The following is a 20,615-nucleotide window of genomic DNA, read 5'->3' on the forward strand; positions in this document are numbered from 1 at the left end:
TTCTCATACTAAATTTATCTGTGCTGTATACCTCTCTCCTAACTCCTCTGACTATAAGAAATTCTTTGACTACTTAACTTCCAAAGTGGAGCACATTCTGACCCTCTTCCCTTTTGCAGAGATCTCCATTCTTGGAGACTTCAATGTTCACCACCAGCTTTGGCTTTCCTCTCCCTTCACTGACCATCCTGGTGAACTAGCCTACAACTTTGCTATCCTCCATGACCTAGAGCAATTGGTGCAACACCCTACTCGTATTCCTGACCATCTTGGAGATACGCCCAACATTCTTGATCTTTTCCTGACCTCTAATCCTTCTGCTTATGCTGTCACCCTTTCTTCTCCGTTCGGCTCCTCCGATCACAATCTCATATCTTTATCTTGTCCTATCACTCCAATCCCTTCTCAAGATCCCCTTAAGCGAAGGTGCCTCTGGCGTTTTGCCTCTGCTAGTTGGGGGGACCTGAGGAGGTATTTTGCTGATTTTCCTTGGAATGACTACTGCTTCCGTGTCAGAGACCCGTCTTTGTGTGCTGAGCGCATAACAGAGGTGATAGTGTCTGGCATGGAGGCGTACATTCCTCACTCTTTTTCTCGTCCTAAACCTTCTAAACCTTGGTTTAACACAGCTTGTTCTCGTGCTATACATGATAGAGAGGTGGCCCACAAAAGGTACTTAAGCCCTCCATCACCAGAATCTCATGCACTTTATATTTCTGCCTGGAACCATGCCAAGTCTGTTCTCAGCTAGCCAAAAACTCCTTCATTAACAGAAAATGTCAAAACCTTTCAAGATCTAACTCCCCTCGTGATTTCTGGCATCTAGCCAAAAATATCTCCAATAACTTTGCTTCTTCTTCTTTCCCTCCTTTATTTCAACCAGATGGCACCACTGCTATCACATCTATTTCTAAAGCTGAACTCTTTGCTCAAACCTTTGCTAAAAATGCTACCTTGGACGATTCTGGGCTTGTTCCTCCCTCTCCTCCACCCTCTGACAACTTCATGCCACGTATTAAAATTCTTCGTAATGATGTTTTCCATGCCCTTGCTGGTCTAAACCCTCGGAAGGCTTATGGACCTGATGGGGTCCCTCCTATTGTTCTCCGAAACTGTGCCTCAGTGCTTGCACCTTGCCTAGTCAAACTCTTTCAGCTCTGTCTGTCAACATCTACCTTTCCTTCTTGCTGGAAGTTTGCCTACATTCAACCTGTTCCTAAAAAGGATGACCGCTCTAATCCCTCAAACTACCGTCCTATTGCTTTAATTTCCTGCTTATCTAAAGTTTTTGAATCTATCCTCAACAGGAAGATTCTTAAACATCTATCACTTCACAACCTTCTATCTGATCGCCTGTATGGGTTCCGTCAAGGCCGCTCTACTGGTGATCTTCTGGCTTTCCTTACTGAGTCTTGGTCATCCTCTTTTAGAGACTTTGGTGAAACTTTTGCTGTTGCCTTGGACATATCAAAAGCCTTTGATAGAGTCTGGCACAAAGCTTTGATTTCCAAACTACCCTCCTACGGTTTCTATCCTTCTCTCTGTAACTTCATCTCAAGTTTCCTTTCTGACCGTTCTATTGCTGCTGTGGTAGACGGTCACTGTTCTATTAACAGTGGTGTTCCTCAGGGTTCTGTCCTGTCACCCACTCTCTTCTTATTATTCATTAATGATCTTCTAAACCAAACTACTTGTCCTATCCACTCCTATGCTGATGATACCACCCTGCACTTTTCCACGTCTTTTCATAGACGTCCAACTCTTCAGGAGGTAAACATATCACGCAGGGAAGCCACAGAATGCCTGACTTCTGATCTTTCTAAAATTTCTGATTGGGGCAGAGCAAACTTGGTATTGTTCAATGCCTCAAAAACTCAATTCCTCCATCTATCAACTCGACACAATCTTCCAGACAACTATCCCCTCTTCTTCAATGACACTCAACTGTCCCCCTCTTCTACACTGAACATCCTCGGTCTGTCCTTTACTTATAATCTGAACTGGAAACTTCACATCTCATCTCTAGCTAAAACAGCTTCTATGAAGTTAGGTGTTCTGAGACGTCTCCGCCAGTTTTTCTCACCCCCCCAGCTGCTAACTCTGTACAAGGGCCTTATGTATGGAGTATGCTTCACATGTCTGGGGGGGTTCCACTCATACTGGTCTTCTAGACAGGGTGGAATCAAAAGCTTTTTGTCTCATCAACTCCTCTCCTCTAACTGACTGTCTTCAGCCCCTCTCTCACCGCCGCAATGTTGCATATCTAGCTGTCTTCTACCGCTATTTTCATGCCAACTGTTCTTCTAATCTTGCTAACTGCATGCCTCCCCTCCTTCCGCGGCCTCGCTGCACAAGACTTTCTTCTTTCTCTCACCCCTATTCTGTCCACCTCTCTAACGCAAGAGTTAACCAGTATTCTCAATCATTCATCCCTTTCTCTGGTAAACTCTGGAACTCCCTGCCTTCTTCTGTATTTCCACCTTCCTATGACTTGAATTCCTTCAAGAGGGAGGTTTCAAGACACTTATCCACCAATTTTTGACCACTGCTTTGACCCTTTTATGGGACTGGCATTTCAGTGGGCATTTTTTTTTTTATTAGATTTTTGTTGCCCTTGGCCAGTATCCTTCCTACATAAAAAAAAAAAAAAAAAAAAAAAAAACTTTTAATTTATCTAATACAACTTCTCTTTCCCAAACCTCTGCTGCCTTCTTTATGGCAAGTTTCTGTTTCTTCTCCTCTTCCAAAACTTTCAGCTCCTCTTTGTCCTCTGCAATCTTCCTTTCTTCAGCTTGAATGACTTCCAGCCGGGTCAAGTTGTCGATCTTGCCCTCACGCTTACCAATGGCAGCCTTTGTGCGTGTCGCAACCTGTTGAAAAATTATGTATTGTAAGAAGTGCATCAAGAAAGAAAAGATGCAAAGGACAATGGTGACCAACACACAAAGCTCATCCTGTAATACTTATCAAAAGCAAACATGAAAGTAACTATTATATTTCAAGTAGTCCCCCCCCCTCCCCTTCTCTCTCTCTCTCTCTCTCTCTCTCTCTCTCTCTCTCTCTCTCTCTCTCTCTCTCTCTCTCTTATGCTTTTATTTTTTACAACCTCTTCTATTACAAGAACCAGTATGCACAGTTTATATGTCACTTCTGAAACACATCTCCACTTTCCAGTAATTTAACTTTAAATTTGTGTATAATCATATGAGATTCAGTACTAAATTATGCACATTTGTATCTGAAACCTTAATTGTTAGTTCACAAAATCTGACAGGATTAGTAATCCCTAAAGCTAATGACTGCCATATCTAAACCTTTTCATGACCAAACAATCCTCCAAAAGTCACTCACAGGCTAGTTGTAGTACCCTGTTATTTCCTTGATATTGGTATTATTGATAAATAACAATGATATCTTCACCTTGTTAAAGCAATGAACTGATTTACTGTGCAATCACTTTATCTTGGCAGGTATTCCAGTTCCTGGTATCACCATTCATCACAGTGATCAAGGCTTGGATCTGCTTGTGCAACCTTTGTTAAATTTATTGTACCTCAGTCTATACTAGCCATACTGGCAGGTCAAGCCTTGCACCAACACATTGCATAATACAATATATAAAAAATTCGTATGATTAACCTCAAAGCTACTATCAGAACTTACCTCTTCTGGAAGAGAAGAGATTGTGGCAGCCAAGGTGTCTGAGGCTCCCACAGTCTCTGGGAGATAAAGCGTGCGGGACAGTAAGAGCAGTGATGGTGGCACCTTTTCTTGCAGGCTCAACTCCAGCCACTGAGTTAGTTGCAGGCGGAGTCGCTCTTCTGACAGACCATAAGCTCTCATGCCTCTGGCACGACATGCTTGCTGAAGTTCCCATACTGCTAAGGAATCCAGTCCTTCTCTTTCAATGATCTGTCAACAGGTACATCTTGGTGGTAAACATCTCTTGAGATAAAATGCCTCAAGCTTTGTACTTTAAGTATGTGATCCTGAGTTTTCTTCTCCATATTTTACATACAAATTTATCAATAACTCTAAGCAGCTTTCGATTCTATGTGAATGGCTAAATGCACTGAACAAAAGGGCATCATAAGCAATTCAAAACTGATTTCAGACAGTGAAAAGCAAGATGGTATTACAAGTAACAAATAGATGAAATGAAATCATGTACAAATGTTTACAAACCATCACTTCAATTAAAAACCTGGTAAGACAAGATTGCTTTTTTTTTTTTTTTTGTCAAATGTATGAAGATCTTGAAACATTACCTTATCATCAGCTGCTAGTGATCTCAACTTCAGCCTTAGTTGAAACCTTAGGAAGTTATTGGTGCCAAAGGGTTGCATCTCCAGTAGACGGCAGAGAGCAACCAGTTGTGGTCTTGTCATGGAGTCCAGTGTAATTTCATCTTCAAACAACTTACTGAACTTCAAAATTTCCTCATTGCTAGCTTGTTCTCCAGATTTAGTGATCTGCAGAGAAACCCTTACTTATATGACTTGTCACTTTTCCACACACACACACACACACACACACACACACACACACACACACACACACACACACACACACACACACACACACACACACACACACACACACACACACACACACACACACACACTTCCACAGCTTTTCTCCTTGAGAATGCTCACTCTCACCATCAACTAACCTTTTCAAAGAAGGAAACAAACTCCTTGGCACTTTCTGAGCTGCGACCTTTTGCCTCAACCGCCATGCTGTCCAACGTCTGCTGTAGGAATTTTGCCATCTCCAGTTTCATCTTTAATTTCTTTTTCATTTTTGCTTCCTAAAGACAGAATCAAAATGTAAAAACACTATTAATAAGGTCACTGTATTTGCTGGCATATAAGAATCACAGCTGCATAAGGCACATTCCTATTTACTATTTTTTTTTTTTTTTTTTTTTTGAGATTACAAAAAATTGCTATTTTGGAGAAGACACTGTTTTGTTGTTTACTGGATGTCTTTCTGCCATGGGGTTCAAACACTGAAAAAATTATACTGTTTGAAATGTGAGGGAAACACTGCTAGGTAACCTGACTCAGTCATGTTTTGATGCAGGATGAGCTATGAATTGAGTTAATATAAGAAACTGGGACTATTTTGTTGCCTATGCCACTTAGCTAGATATGCATAGTGAAAGGTATGCATTTGTTACTCTTCCACCAAGTGTCTGAACTTTGTTTTACATTTGCAGTGAAAATATTAAGGCAATACTTTAAGCAAACAACTCTGTTAAGTAGTTACAACAGCTGTGTGAGTGTGTGGTCTGTTTATATTTTTCTTTATTATGGTGCTGACAGAATACAAAATAAATTTTTTTTTTCCATAGTGTTTACATTAACTAAAAACATATTTATTTAGTTCTCAGAAAGAGAAGGTGGTAAGTTTGTATGCCTTTTTCTTGCTTCTATAAGATTTTTTTTTTTCCTACCAGTTTCCTCATTGGGGAAACAGTTGATAAATTCTTAGACACCCTTATAAGTCCTTTGTCAAACAATTACAATGGTGACTTGGTGTTTGCCAGGAAAAAAATGATTTGCTATTTGTAGGAGATGTAGGAGATGCTGGGCCAACCCCCTGCTCTAACAAAATGGCAGAGGGGGCACTGTCTGTAAACAAATCAGATCAGATCAGACAATACCAATCCAGTGTGGCAATGGCTGAACCATCACAACACACTGGAGGCTGCAAGGCAGTCCCTGTATCTGCAGTTCATTTGGTAGCCAACCTCTCATTCAGCATCATCACCACATGAACACATATTTGTTGTTTTAGGTATTATATGTTGGTGCATTAGTGGCTATTAGTGGATATTATTAATAGCAATTTTGTGCTCAATGCTAAACACTGCTTATCCCAGACCTCCCTTAGCTACACACCACCAGTCATTCTGTATTCTATGTTTCTCATTAAATAATACATGTAAGGTCACATTTGATGCAGGAGTATTTTTGCAGTAAAAAAAAAAAAAGAAAAAAAAAAAAGAAAAAAAAAAAAAAAAAACTGGAGTGCTGGCAAAAACACAAACCTCAGAACAATACATATGATCTTGAAAGTATGTGTGAGTTTTTAATGAAAGTTTTAATTCATCACTAAGTAAATCATGCACAGGTTTTCAATGGCATTCCTAACCTTTTCATTGGCAGTCTCAAAAGTAGAGGGCAGCATTCCTGGGAAGAGCTTGAGGGCCACAGGCAGCAGGAATTCCATGAAGGGCACAATTACAAACACTGAGAATGGCACCAGGCGGAAGAGATCACTCGTCGTCCTCACCAACTGTAGGGACAAACAACACCATGTGGTTACCAGCGAAGAAAGGTGTACAGTACTACACTAGGCGAAATGCTTCAATTCTTCCATCTGTGAATACAATATGAAAGTTTTAGTAATTTGCTGGAAGTCTTTCTTAATAACTTGTCAAAAATTATAATTTAAGTTGACAGGGGCTAAAAGGAAGGTAAGACCAGGTTTAATATCCACAATTTAAACTATTGTCTTATCTCTTGATATGTTTACATTTCATTACTAATTAGGGAGCATCCTGCATACATAAAGTGGGACCACTGCTTCCAAGTATACAACACCTTGTTAAAAAAAACTAATCTCCATCAACTGATATAGGATCCTTGTGAGTGCTGACCATCTGTATGTCTTTGTCATCAAGGGAGTAATTGTTGTATGGTCAAATATCATGCCTAGGAAATGTGCCTCTGGTGAATCTCGATGTGACACAGCTGTCAGTATTTAAGGAGATGCCTCAGGAATAAGATACTCTGGAAATAACATTGACATCCCACTGACAACTGGATATCACGACTTCTGGTTCCTGGTCTCCGCTGCCAGGTGTCCAAAGTGTCGTCTCTCAGGAATGTGGACAAATTGTTAAGAGAAACCAGTAATTACTTTTATTATTTTCTCTCATTTATGAGTTGAGACTGTACTTCAATGAAGTTTTCATTATCCAATGTAAGTGATTATGATAGTGGTAAATCTACAACATTTAGGTGATATAAGAACTCCCTATAGAGAGCCCAGTTCTTGCAGAAGAAACAATGCATGCACCAAGAAACTATACTTAGAGCAAATCATATTAAGAAAACACATATTGTCAGTGACTATTGAAATAATGGCAAGCATTACAAAACAGTGGGATCCTCAGGCAGAATCCTGTCATGCTGCCAGATACATGATTATAATTTTCAGGTGTTGTGTCCCAGCTGTCAGCAATAACAAAATGGGGTGGTGATGACTGGGTTTGTGTGTTGTAGCAGACTACAACTCTGATTCAAGAAAAAAGTGAAAAGCATCCATTTATGGCTGAAGTAAGAGAAAGGATAGAACTTGCAGTTATTGTACTGATCATATAGTATATGTATATAGTATATACATGAGTACAGAGTACACATACATAATATCTAACATACAGAAAAAGAATGAAAAAAATACATTGATTATAATATAAATACAACATAAAGAAAAGTATTCATGAACTGCAAGATTTCAAGTTGTCGACATTTTCTGCAAGGAGAACAACGCTACAGACATCTGGCAGCTGAGACCGGACATCTGGTCTGTCTGTGTGGTAATGGTGTTGTATGATGGTAAGAACTGGATGTCTGTTGATCTACCACTCCTGCAACTGAGTTGGTCATGAGATAGATTACTGGCTTGCAGAAAGTCAGGGAGGCCATCTAACATGACACATTCTAATGTTCTGCATCAGATGGAAGTTCACACTTATATTAGATGCTCCATCTTGTGTGAAGAGAGCAGAAGTCCGAGATCTGAACCCATACTAGAGTTAAGAGTCTTGTAGGGAAATCTTCAGACATACCTACTTATAAAATCCAATAGCCCATCACATGTTCCATTTGTTGTTAAAGATGCATTAGTCAATTTTAGAGGTTCAACAGTTGGATCATCAACTTTCTTACTCTGTACAGACTTGTGATTGGCTTTCATCACTTGCAAGTTTCCTTCATATTGTTTGAGGGGAAATAAAGATGTTCTTGTAGCAAATATCAATATTGTTGAAATTAATTAAGGTTGCAATAGCTTCAACTTATCAGGGGCCATATATTGCTGTCTCTACCTTACATGGTGTCTGCAATCTGTTTCTGGTCATTTCACCTTGCTGGAAGGTTTGAAGCTTTTGTTAAGGGTTTAGTGGACTTGTTTGTTACAGAAGAATTAATCAATGGTTTGAAAATGTCTGATGACTTGTTATACACAGAATCAGCTGAGATGTGCAAATTCAAAATCCCAATTAATCTAAGATGGATGGTTCTTAAAGATGTTCAATTTTTCTTTGTTCAATCCTTTTCTGGGAACAGAGGATAAAATTGAATCACAAGTGTAGAAGTGATCACGGAAGACATGGACGTGCCACATCCAGGCAGGGATGAGCGAGTTACCTGTGCCTACTCTGTCTGGCTCAGGGGTAACAAAACAAAGGCATGAAAGTTTACCCCATTGTGTGAGACCAAGGGTGTGAAGAATTAACAAAATGTGTAAAATTGTAATGGTCCATCAGCATAGCTTCCTTAAGCATCCTCTGCTGGCAAAAGATCCCAAAATAATAACCTCTGCCAGAAAGGATGTGACTTAGTTGGTCACTGTGTGTCTGAATATGAAGGAGGTCGGCAGAAACAATAACATGAATGTAACTTTGCAGAAATTAGATGAACAATGTGTACTGGTACACTGGGGTAAGGGACTGAAGTGGAGAAGTCTGCCTTGCTCCTTACATAAAAGGCCACATCATGTTCATAAGTGCATCCTGCAGTGTGTGGGCAATACTGTGGTAGCCTTGTATTGAGAGCATGACATCTGATAAGGTAGGAAGTAATCATGTCCCTGTGACTGCAATCAAGTAAATAATATGATCAGTTAGCTAGTCGGAAATATAATCAAACATTTTGAGTAGTGTTTTCTTTTGTCTGTGGCCAGCTGTACTGTGGTCCATGAGACTATCCCTTTCCAGTGAGTGCTGACAGGGCTAAGGGTGTGAGGGATGTCTGTGTTTTAGTGTGGGGCTTTGTCTGTGGCACCCCGTGTGGGATTGCCACCACGGTATAGAGACTAACAGAAAGATATTGGTATGATTGTTGACATTAGATAAATGTGATTGCAGAGCTGAAGCAGGCATAGAAAGGGTAGGGAGTGGGATTAGACAGTATTAATATACATTAACTGCCATAGCAGTTAACATGCACTGCATAACAACGGAATGAGGGGCATGGAGCTGAAGAGTGTTGTCTGGTGAGTTTGGTGCTCACCTAGTTCATTTCTATGCAAGTGAGGTCTTTGTTGATACATATTTGGTGGACTCACAAGTTTTTAGAGAATGGGGAGTTTTCAAAACTAATGGTTGTCACCAGGTGTCGGCACAGACACAAACTCTTCTCTCACATACAAGCAATATCAGATATACCTACAGTGTTATTCTATTTACATGAAGATGCAATGGGCTTATATGATATATTTTTCTATGTAATCCCTTCTAAGTAGTAACACAAGTAAAATCAAACTCTTTTCATGAACAAAAGTATGTAAGTTGATTTTCTAGTGAATCGGCATTTAGATTTATTTGGTCATCTTAAGATTTCCAGATGAATACACTCTTGATTGGAAACGTCTTAATCTAGACGACAGTAAACATAAAGGCAACATGTCTGTGACAGTCAAAAGTCCAAATTACATAGATCTCCTTCCTAGTTTATGGAAACGGCAAAAAAAAAAAAAAAAAAAAGTCAACTCGAGTGTCCTGGCGATAGTAATGCTGTATCTCTAACCAAAACAAACACCTGACTCGGCTGCGCTGGTTGAACTTGTGGGAATTATCGGCCCCCACATTGAGTGGCACATTGAGGGACACAACACAATGGCATCGTTACAAAACTAGTGAAAAAGTTTCTTGTACTCCTCTCCCGTCACTCAAGGATCGCCTGAGAGATTTTGTTTTGATTCTCGATTACTTTGCCTTGTCGCTTGCTTCGTGAGAGGGATGCTAAAACCCCCGCCCCCTAAAAAAAAAAAAAAAAAAAAAAAAAAAAAAAAAAAAAAAAAAAAAAAAAAAACGAGCCATATATCACGATGTTAGTGAGTAGGTTGTGTCATACTATATAGTAGTGTGATTTTTTTTAATTTTTTTTTTCATTGTTCAAATCAATAGTTTTTATACCTGTAATATCCTTTATTTAAGATAATGCTAGCAGTTTATTCGAGAAAAAAAATAATTTGACCACATTCTCTCAATATTATCCATACGAGATATTGAAAAGTCGATACGTCATTTCAATAGTATCATGATGATCAGTGTTCTACGCATCTTTACGCACCTGGGATTTACTACAACAATGTTTTAGCTCTCTTTCCTACAATTAGATGAGCAGCAACGACATCTAACAGTTTAGTTCGGAAAACTCCCCATTGGCACTATGACACGGTATCTTGTGAGTGAATTACCTTAATTTTGTACTTAACCCATTAGTGCCCATGGGTACTTTAAAGGATGTGGAAACTTTTCTTTTTTACGTGCCTCTCACTCCATTTTATGGAAAGATATGCAGGAGCTAATTATTTTCTAAAAGAAAAGAGAAGTGGTGCATTACAACAAGTGTAGTGGAGAAGGCTTGAAGTAATGAGAACCTCTCATTCGAGGCCAGTAAAGTGACTACATCCCTAGAATATGGAAGGCGGCTGGGGTCGCAAGAATATCGTCTATAAAAGGAGGTAATGTATACGCATTAGACAAAATGTTATTACTTCTAAAAAAAACTTAAATGATGTACCTACGTATGTGTATAAACAAACTGGCAAAATACTTATTTTATCTTGCCATACATGAATGTTGAATTTGGATGTACTTTGAAGTACACGTGGGCACTGCCCCTGAGTACTGATGTAAAAGTGAATATATATTATAAAAAAAATATTACATGCGTGCAGGCTTTCTTTTTTTTTTACTATCTTTTAACGTGTTTATTTTATATTTGCTCTGGATATACCAGTAAGTCAAATATAAATAGGTTGATACTACTAGAAGTAGTATTACAACTGGAAGCAGAGAACTCGTCAAGCGATGAGGTGCCAAAGGAGCTCAAGCAGAAGTTAGTTTGTACCAGGAATACGGACAGGTTGCAACAAAAAGATAATAAGGGCAACGCGGGAAATTGCATTCCAGCTTTCACGAAAGCTGGCCTCTTCACTGAGGACAACTTGCCCTTTGATAATGATGAGGTGAAGACTCCTTATGAAACTCTTCATGCCAGACCAACTGGTGGATAAGATAGCGGAGGAGACTAAGAGGTATGCAGCCTAGGAGAAATGTCCCACACTCCAGGCCAAAGTGGAGAGAGGCATCATCAGAGCCAGCCACGCCATCATGGTGATGAGTGGCTACCTCTCACCGGCCAAGAGGAGGATGTTCTGGGAGAGGAAGGAAGACGCTGGAAATACTCTGGTGAAGAAGGCAATGTCCAGGAACACCTTCGACGACATGATGTGCTACAATCACTTTACTGGCAATCAGAAGCCAAAAGGATGATGACTACTTTTGGAAGGCGAGGCTCCTGTTCAATACCGCTGATAAATACATTGAGAAAACTGAGTACGTCTCAGTAGACGAGTCAATGATCAAATATTTTGGTCCCCATCCCCTCAAGCAGTTCATCAGGGGATAGCCAACTTGCTTTGGCTACAAAGTGTGGGTATTGGCCAGGATTGCCAGACATACGATAATATCGTACATGTACGATTACTTACCCCTCTGTACGATGTACGATACTGTTCCTCATTATCGTACAGTTTATACCATAATTTTCTGTATTTCATACAATTTGTATGATAATTTTCGATGTTTACTAAATAGTAGCATAGAATATTGTAAGAGGTGAAAAAAAAAAAAAACAGTAGCTGTCACTTAGTTTCATAGTGTCTGGAAAAATAAAGTGGGACTGGGAGGTTTCATATTACCGTTAGAGAGATGAAAAATTCACGCGTTCAGAACCTGTGAAACACACGTCGCGGACTCGCAGGTCTGGTAGGCCTGAATATATCAAAAGAACCTTCATTCAGTATGGACTCATCTTAAGGATCCAAAAAGAGAAAGGTGAGCTATTTGTAATGCTTTCTTAACTTATACAGACAATTAGTTACAGAATAATTGAATAGATTTACTTCTTTCTGTGTAGTTAATGAGGAGGCAACTAGGCAAGGTTATGAGTATGTTGTAATATCCATCGCCAAATGTTACATCAGACAGAAATGTTAAATATCATAGTGGCTATTTAAGATTATTAAAGTGAGTGATAACTTTGGGTGTTCATGTAAAAGAGGCAAATGGTATTATGTGTGGCATCGTGAGTTCAAGCAGTGAAATATGTCATACGTGTTTAATACTCTACGCAGGCACCTTCTGGCCCTTCTAGACAGGCTGAGGCATCTACTTCAGGCTCTCAGTCTTGTCGTCAGCAACGATATAGATAGGAATGGGTAATAGACCCTGCTTTCAAGCTGTGGCTACAGGAAACACCTGACCAGTATAAAGCTAGTGTAAAATTTATAATGTTACTATGACTGCAGAGCTAACACTGCTAAAAAATAATACAAAAGACAAAAAAACACTGTTCATATTTCAAGGATACAATGGACAAGCAGGTACTAGTATCAACCTTCTTTAAGAAAAAAAACAAATCACAAAAGATCCTGTGGCTAGGGCAGAAATAAAGCTGGCAGGTGTTCTAGCTGCACATAATGTGCCTTTTAAGGTAATGGATCACTTGTCAGAGGTCTTGATAGATATTTTCAGTGACTCAAAGATAGCACAGGAATTTACTATGAAAAGAACTAAAGCAACTGCAGTTGTAACTAATGTCATAGGAAAGTCCTACAAAGAACAACTTGCTCACAAACTAAGAGAAACAAAATTTAGCGTTCTTATGGACGAGTCTCCTGACATTGGTTCCATAAAACATCTTGTATTGTAGTAAGATTCATTGATCGTGATACTGAGTGTGTTGAAAGTAAATTCTGGGAGCTGTGTGAAGTTTACAATACAGCCAACCCTGAAAATGTTAGAAAAGGAGCCACTGGTAGCAATCTCTATGAGGGAATGATGAAAACATTTAAGAAACATGGAATCCCAGTTACACAAATGATAGGTTTTGGGGCTGATGGGTGTAGTGTAATGATGGGAGCTCACAATTCAGTTGCAAGTCGCTTTCGTAATGAATGCCGTGGTCTTTTTGTAATCAAATGTGTTTGCCATTCTGCTCACCTCTGTGCCAGTGAAGCTTGTAAGACTTTACCTAGGTGTGAGGATTTAGCAAGAGAGGTGTACAATTTTTTTAAGTGTAGTAGCAAGCACCAGAGTTAATTTATACAATTTCAGTCTTTCCTTCATTTGAAGTCCCACAAGATGCTACATCCATCACAGATGAGGTGGTTGTCATTGGTTGCTGTTGTTCAGAGGCTCTTGGAACAATGGGAAGCTCTTCAGTTGTTTTTCTCAGACATGTGGTCATCTGAGAAGCTAGTTGCTGCTGAGCTAATTTTCAACTCCCTACATGACCCTTTCATTAAGTTGTACTACTACTTCCTAGATTGGATTTTGCTGAAGTTCATTACTTTTTAATAAGTACTTTCATTCGGATAAGCCAGTGATAACAGTGTTCCATGAAAAAGTAAGTGTTCTTTTTAAGGATATTCTCCTTTCATTCATGGAGAGAGAATATGTAATGAAAACAGAACTTTGTTTGATAGATCCAAATAGAAACAAGAAGCATCTCAGAGACACAGAAATATATTTAGGTGTAAAAGTGTTACAGGAACTGCAAGACTTCCGTGTAACAGCAAGAAAATCTGAGTTGCAGGATTTTTTCCGACGCTGCCGCAACTTTATGCCTGTGGCTTGCTGTGAAATTAAAGAGGTATGATTTCAGTGACAATGTCATCTCAAAACTGGATTGTCTGACCCCGACTAATGCTTTATCATTGAATTTTAGGAAGTCAGTTCCTTCTTTGGCATTGCCCCTTCTTGTACCTCCAGAAGACAGCTCATTGCAAAGACTGGAAGATCAATGGCGAATATTGCCACTGGAGTGTGACAACTCAGCTTTGAATACAGAGGACAGTGGTAAGTTTTGGGCTGCATTATTAAAAGATAAACCAAACTTGTCACAGTTTGCACTCTCTGTTCTTAGCCTACACCATTCGAATGCAGAATGTGATTAGTAAAATTAACCTTTTCAAAACTAAGGAATAGATTGAAGACAGCAACTGTAAATGAGGCACTGCTAGCAACAGAATGTATGAAGTTTACTGGATCGTGCTGTAAAAACTTTAACCCAACATATGATGTGTATTCTCTCTTGGCAGCCAGTTAGGAACTATACAGTAACACCTCACGTTCTGACTCAGTAATGTTATAAGCCATGAGGTATAGCTTATGTCTAGAATATGAATAGTTATTTTTAATTACATACAAATATGAAAGTTTTTCTTTAAAAAATGTTTAATTTCAATACAGTGATGATGAGGCCCATTATATGTGATTTGCTATTGAGGTATGGTCTCTGTTAAAATGTGATTATTTGATTTATTTCCAATGAAACACTAATCTGTCAAAGATCATTTATTTGAATTTCTCAATATTAATAAAATTTAAAAATAATGCATAAAGTGTACATTTTATTTATCTCAAGGGATGGATATTAGTTCTCAAAATGTACGATAATTTGTACGATATTTCTTTAATAATTGTGTGTGTGTGTGTGTGTGTGTGTGTGTGTGTGTGTGTGTGTGTGTGTGTGTGTGTGTGTGTGTGTGTGTTATAACATCAGAAACACTTTCACACACACACACACACACACACACACACACACACACACACACACACACACAAATAATAACATCAGAAACACTTTCTTTCACTGCTAAGGTATTCATCAGACGAGAAAAGGAAGGTGGAGGTGGACCAGCCTAATACCATCAAGGTCTACAACACCAACATGGGCGGTGTGGACCTCCTGGACAACATGGCACTTCGCTATTCCATCTCAACCTGCAATCACAAGTGATACTGGGCATTGCACAATTGTTTTTTTGAGTGTCTTTTGTCCAGACATGGCATCTGTACTGTAAGGTGGGGATGGTGATGGGTATCCAAGACAATGAAAAAATGCCTTTCTTGACTTTCATTTGGTCGTGTGTGATGATGGTAGTTCTCCATGGTGAGAATAACACCAGATGCATCCACACTCTTCCTATCCTTTCCCCCAGCACCCTGGCAGACATTAGGAAGGACAATGGGAACCACCTAGTGGTCAAGGCACCTGACAGGAAAAATGTATGTAATAATTGTAGAAAGAGGACCCTGTACAGGTGTCGCAGATGTAAGATGGGTCTTCATCCAGACTATTTTGAGTCCTACCATCAGTGATTCTAACAACAATCTCACCAGTGTACTTGTAGCTTTTTTATTTGTCAGTAATGGAACTATTACTTTGGGTTTCTTCAATCTTTTTTTTTCATGTTTCCATGTAATTATGCTCATTTCTAATAGAAAATAAGACTGAATTTGTAAATTATTACTGGAATGTATAAAGGAAAACAAGAAAACTGTCAATTTTATTTTGGGGCTTAGGCAAGTTTCTTCCAGAATAGACAAAAATTTCAAAGAAAGTTATTCAGATTACATAAACATATATTTTCTGATGAAGTGACTAACATTTTGTACCAATTTTCAGTGCCTTCAACAACACATCACAATTTGCAGGTATATTCAGGGGCAGTGTCCACGTGTACTTTAAAGGATGTATATTTTTTGCCCACTTCCAATAAAGTTTAAAAAAAAGAAAATTTTCTTTCTCCATCCTGACCCAATACACACCATTTGTAACAAATTTCAAGAAAATATTCAAATGGGATCTATGACCGGGCACTAATGGGTTGATTCTTTATTCATATATATTATATACATTTTTAATTTCTTACTAATGCAATCAATGTCAGACAGTTACTGATGTTCTGAGGTAAGTGACAACAGGGTCAAGGGCCTCAACAAACTCACCTGTGAAGGCAATATTTATGGCCTGAACAATGGCTGATGCCAACCAGTGATACAGGTATGTAAAGATGTAAGTAAGTGCAATAGAACCCATTACCACATTTGCCTTCACATCCAAGAGTACAAATATTAAGTGTGTGTGTGTGTGTGTGTGTGTGTGTGTGTGTGTGTGTGTGTGTGTGTGTGTGTCTGTGTGTGTGTGTGTGTGTGTGAGAGAGAGAGAGAGAGAGAGAGAGAGAGAGAGAGAGAGAGAGAGAGAGAGAGAGAGAGAGAGAGAGAGAGAGAGAGAGAGAGAGAGAGAGAGAGAGAGAGAGAGAGAGAGAGAGAGAGAGAGAGAGAGAGAGAGAGAGAGAGAGAGAGTTAATGAAAAAAGCCTACTGAGGCGCTAGTCCTCAAAGGAAAGCGCCAAAAGGATATCCAAAACTGGAGAAGTGTGTTGAAACCTCCCTCTTGAAAGAGTTCAAGGCATAGTAGGGGGGAAATACAGAAGCAGGCAGGGTTCCAGAGCTTACCAATAAAAGGGATGAAAGGCAGAGTACTGTGTAATTCCTGCATTAGAGAGGTGGACAGAAGTATTGAGGTAGCATGCTACATAAAGTCTGCGGCCGCAGTAGAGGAGGATGCATATAGGGTGGGGCTGGGACAACGGCTCACTACCATCACCTGCTCGAGTGTTGCCATTACTACCGACACAAATGATACCGCCCGTGACTAAAGCTCTCTCGTGGTGATAAAGAATGGCTGACTGCTCTATCTCTACATCCACCTCTTCAACCTCTAGCCATTATGGAAGCTGACGCCAGACCAGAGAAGGGCCAGTGTTATTGGCACTGGAGCTAACGTCAGACTTGGGACCATGTTCTAAAATGTCCCTACTCTGCATCCAAACTCTACTTTCAAAAAGCTCTTGTTGAAGTTACATGGGTGTTTACGGGTGTTTTTTTGCGATTCTAGTGACAGATCAACGAGATTTCTACATTATTAACAGGACACACTTGGGGACCTGGCTAACCATCTTTGTGACCCTTGAAAATAACTAAGGTGAGAGCAAAGCATTTCAGGATACTGGCCTTGGTTCCATCTGTGTGAGTCAATCATCCAAGGAAGCTTATGTTAGCTTCCTTCAGTCCATCAGTTCTTACGGTAACAAAACAAGAACCCGTTTTTTTGTTCAGTCAATACGAAGCCACGTAAACCAAGCCCCATCAACACCACACAGTCCACACCACGTACAGTACAACTCCAAACCCTGGCAACATCATGCCATGCCACAATACAGCTCAAGGGACTCTACATTCCTTGGTACAGCTGCAATACACTGTCAGGACCCTCAGCTCTCCTATCATGCCTCCCTGTGCCAACATACGCCAGGCACTAAATCTCTCTTCTCTCTCCCTCAGTAAAGACTATAACGAAGTGCTTTTCTTTTAAACAATAACATTACATTACATTCCACATACACGTCGCTAGGACATTGTACACTAATATCAAAACACAAAACTAACGTTATAACAAGACATATATAGCAGTGAGGCAATCACCAAATCACTCACAATTACCCTTCATGTTATCACACGAGTCATACAGTAAGTGGGTTGTTAACAGTCCCGCAGCCCGTTGCTAAATACTTATCTTCTTCAGTGTGTGTGTGTGTGTGTGTGTGTGTGTGTGTGTGTGTGTGTGTGTGTGTAGCTTCTGGAAAACATAGAATTTTATTATTCTAGCTCCAGAGAGAGAGAGAGAGAGAGAGAGAGAGAGAGAGAGAGAGAGAGAGAGAGAGAGAGAGAGAGAGAGAGAGAGAGAGAGAGAGAGAGAGAGAGAGGATATGGATCTTTGAGGGTGGTTTAAATTCAACAATGATAGCATTATCGTGTGTTGACAGGTAGGTACCATATTGTGCGCTTTAATTTGATTTTATTTTTCTATCACTAATAAAATATCACAGGTAGGTGAACAGAAAGTAGGCTGTATCAACCTTACTTAAATCAATCAAAACCGTATAGATTGGTCGCTCTTGCAAAGTTCAGGTCCACTAGTCACCGTGACAAAGCAGTGTTAGACTCAAGAGGATACAATCATGAAATACACATGTTTCTATAACACAAGAATTCAATGCGAATGAAAGAAAACGAAATAAATAAAAGCGGTAGGTGTGCCACTTGGCAGATACGTAGGCAACACGTCTGGCTCCGGAAAACAGGTTTCTTCTTAATGGACACAGGTGTTGGGAAGGATTGTGTTGCTTGCACTACTTAATCCCGTGTTGCTAAGCCCTAGCTGCGCATCTACACACACACACACACACACACACACACACACACACACACATCGCCACAAACAATCGATACATATTCATGGACGGGGATAATATTGAAATGACATTACCGTTTTCATCCGAGAGTTAGGTTTTGATTTTCACTTGATCTCTTCAATGTGTTGATTACGACTTCAAAACATCATCTGCCCAGAAATAGTCACTTTCTCGAATTTAGTAGGTTAAGATAATTTCCACAGTACACATGAACTGTGTTGTAGACTGCAATTAATTAAACAAAAACGACAAACACTATTTTGTTATCATTGCCGATTTGTCATACTTGCATTTTTCGTCAACTTTCTGAAAATCGACAAATTCTTGAGCGAAACCCGTCACACACACACACACACACACACACACACACACACACACCGCGTAGTTATAGTGGTTGGCATGCTCGGCTCACAACCAAGAAGGCCCGGGTTCGAATCCCGGGCGCAGCGAGGCAAATGGGCGAGCTTCTTAAAGTGTAGTCCGTTCACCTAGCAGCAAGTAGGTAGGGGGATGTAACCCGAGGGGTTGTGACCTCGATGTCCCGGTGTGTGGTGCGTCAGTGGTCTCCGTCCTACCCGAAGATCGGTCACTATGAGATCTGAGCTCTTTCCGTAGGGGAACGGCTGGCAGACGACCGTAGGTGAATCACACAGCCGTTGGTCTGTACTTCCGTGGCTGTCCTTCCTGTAGTCCCAGAGACAGCGGTGGCTTCGTATGTTGTCTATAAAGAATTGCTCCTAGAGACGCGTTCACTGAAGCGGATTTTATTTTAAATATATTAATGTTCTACCCCCCAAAAAAAAAATAAATAAATAAGAATGAATGAATGAATGAATAAATAAATAAATAAATAAAATAAAATAAAAAAAAAAGGTTTACTCAGCACATCTTTATATTATAAACAATGGATTTTCATTTGACAACAATAATTGACAACTCTCCTCCGCGATGATCCCTTCCGTTTGATGAGGCAGACAGAAAAAGACCACGAAACGAGGCGAAAGTTGACGGAAACCGGGGTTTGAAAATGTCCTAGTGTGACGATGCAACGTTCCCGGCATGCGTGTGACAAGCAACAGTTCTCCTCCATCGCCCAGTTTGTTGCTCTCTGAGTGTAATAAATTTATATATATATATATATATATATATATATATATATATATATATATATATATATATATATATATATATATATATATATATATATATATATATTTTTTTTTTTTTTTTTTTTTTTTTATGTAGGAAGGATACTGGCCAAGGGCAACAAAAATCTAATAAAAAAAATGCCCACTGAAATGCCAGTCCCTAAAAGGGTCAAAGCAGTGGTCAAAAATTGGTGGATAAGTGTCTTGAAACCTCCCTCTTGAAGGAATTCAAGTCATAGGAAGGTGGAAATACAGAAGCAGGCAAGGAGTTCCAGAGTTTACCAGAGAAAGGGATGAATGATTGAGAATACTGGTTAACTCTTGCGTTAGAGAGGTGGACAGAATAGGAGTGAGAGAAAGAAGAAAGTCTTGTGCAGCGAGGCCGCGGAAGGAGGGGAGGCATGCAGTTAGCAAGATCAGAAGAGCAGTTAGCATGAAAATAGCGGTAGAAGACAGCTAGAGATGCAACATTGCGGCGGTGAGAGAGAGGCTGAAGACAGTCAGTTAGAGGAGAGGAGTTGATGAGACGAAAAGCTTTTGATTCCACCCTGTCTAGAACAGCAGTATGAGTGGAACCCCCCCAGACATGTGAAGCATACTCCATACATGGACGGATAAGGCCCTTGTACAGAGTTAGCAGCTGCGGGGGTGAGAAAAACTGGCGGAGACGTCTCAGAACACCTAACTTCATGGAAGCTGTTTTAGCTAGAGATGAGATGTGAAGTTTCCAGTTCAGATTATAAGTAAAGGACAGACCGAGGATGTTCAGTGTAGAAGAGGGGGATAGTTGAGTGTCATTGAAGAAGAGGGGATAGTTGTCTGGAAGATTGTGTCGAGTTGATAGATGGAGGAATTGAGTTTTTGAGGCATTGAACAATACCAAGTTTGCTCTGCCCCAATCAGAAATTTTAGAAAGATCAGAAGTCAGGCGTTCTGTGGCTTCCCTGCGTGATATGTTTACCTCCTGAAGGGTTGGACGTCTATGAAAAGACGTGGAAAAGTGCAGGGTGGTATCATCAGCATAGGAGTGGATAGGACAAGAAGTTTGTTTTAGAAGATC

General features: G+C 39.8%; 1 protein-coding gene, 1 long non-coding RNA gene and 1 pseudogene across 3 annotated transcripts in view; 2 read left to right on the forward strand and 1 right to left on the reverse strand.

Annotated features, from left to right (window-relative positions):
• LOC135109011 (uncharacterized) overlaps positions 1–5,353 on the forward strand; it is a 35,465-nt gene extending 30,112 nt beyond the window's left edge. The window contains exon 5 of the long non-coding RNA XR_010272529.1: positions 3,471–5,353. This is a non-coding gene — a long non-coding RNA (uncharacterized LOC135109011). The remainder of the gene's footprint in view (positions 1–3,470) is intronic.
• Positions 1–20,615, reverse strand: part of LOC135109007 (mitochondrial proton/calcium exchanger protein-like) — a 61,996-nt gene that overhangs the window by 14,606 nt on the left and 26,775 nt on the right. For both annotated transcript variants that reach the window (XM_064019984.1, XM_064019983.1), the window contains exons 3-7: positions 6,160–6,303; positions 4,673–4,810; positions 4,269–4,472; positions 3,664–3,912; positions 2,700–2,870 (exon numbers count right to left, since the gene is read on the reverse strand). In XM_064019984.1, the coding sequence (XP_063876054.1) occupies positions 2,700–2,870; positions 3,664–3,912; positions 4,269–4,472; positions 4,673–4,810; positions 6,160–6,303 (906 nt within the window). The remainder of the gene's footprint in view (positions 1–2,699; positions 2,871–3,663; positions 3,913–4,268; positions 4,473–4,672; positions 4,811–6,159; positions 6,304–20,615) is intronic.
• Positions 12,225–16,377, forward strand: LOC135109374 (uncharacterized; annotated as a pseudogene).

Source organism: Scylla paramamosain, chromosome 18 (genome assembly GCF_035594125.1).
Source record: "Scylla paramamosain isolate STU-SP2022 chromosome 18, ASM3559412v1, whole genome shotgun sequence".
Classification (NCBI taxonomy): Eukaryota; Metazoa; Arthropoda; class Malacostraca; order Decapoda; family Portunidae; genus Scylla; species Scylla paramamosain.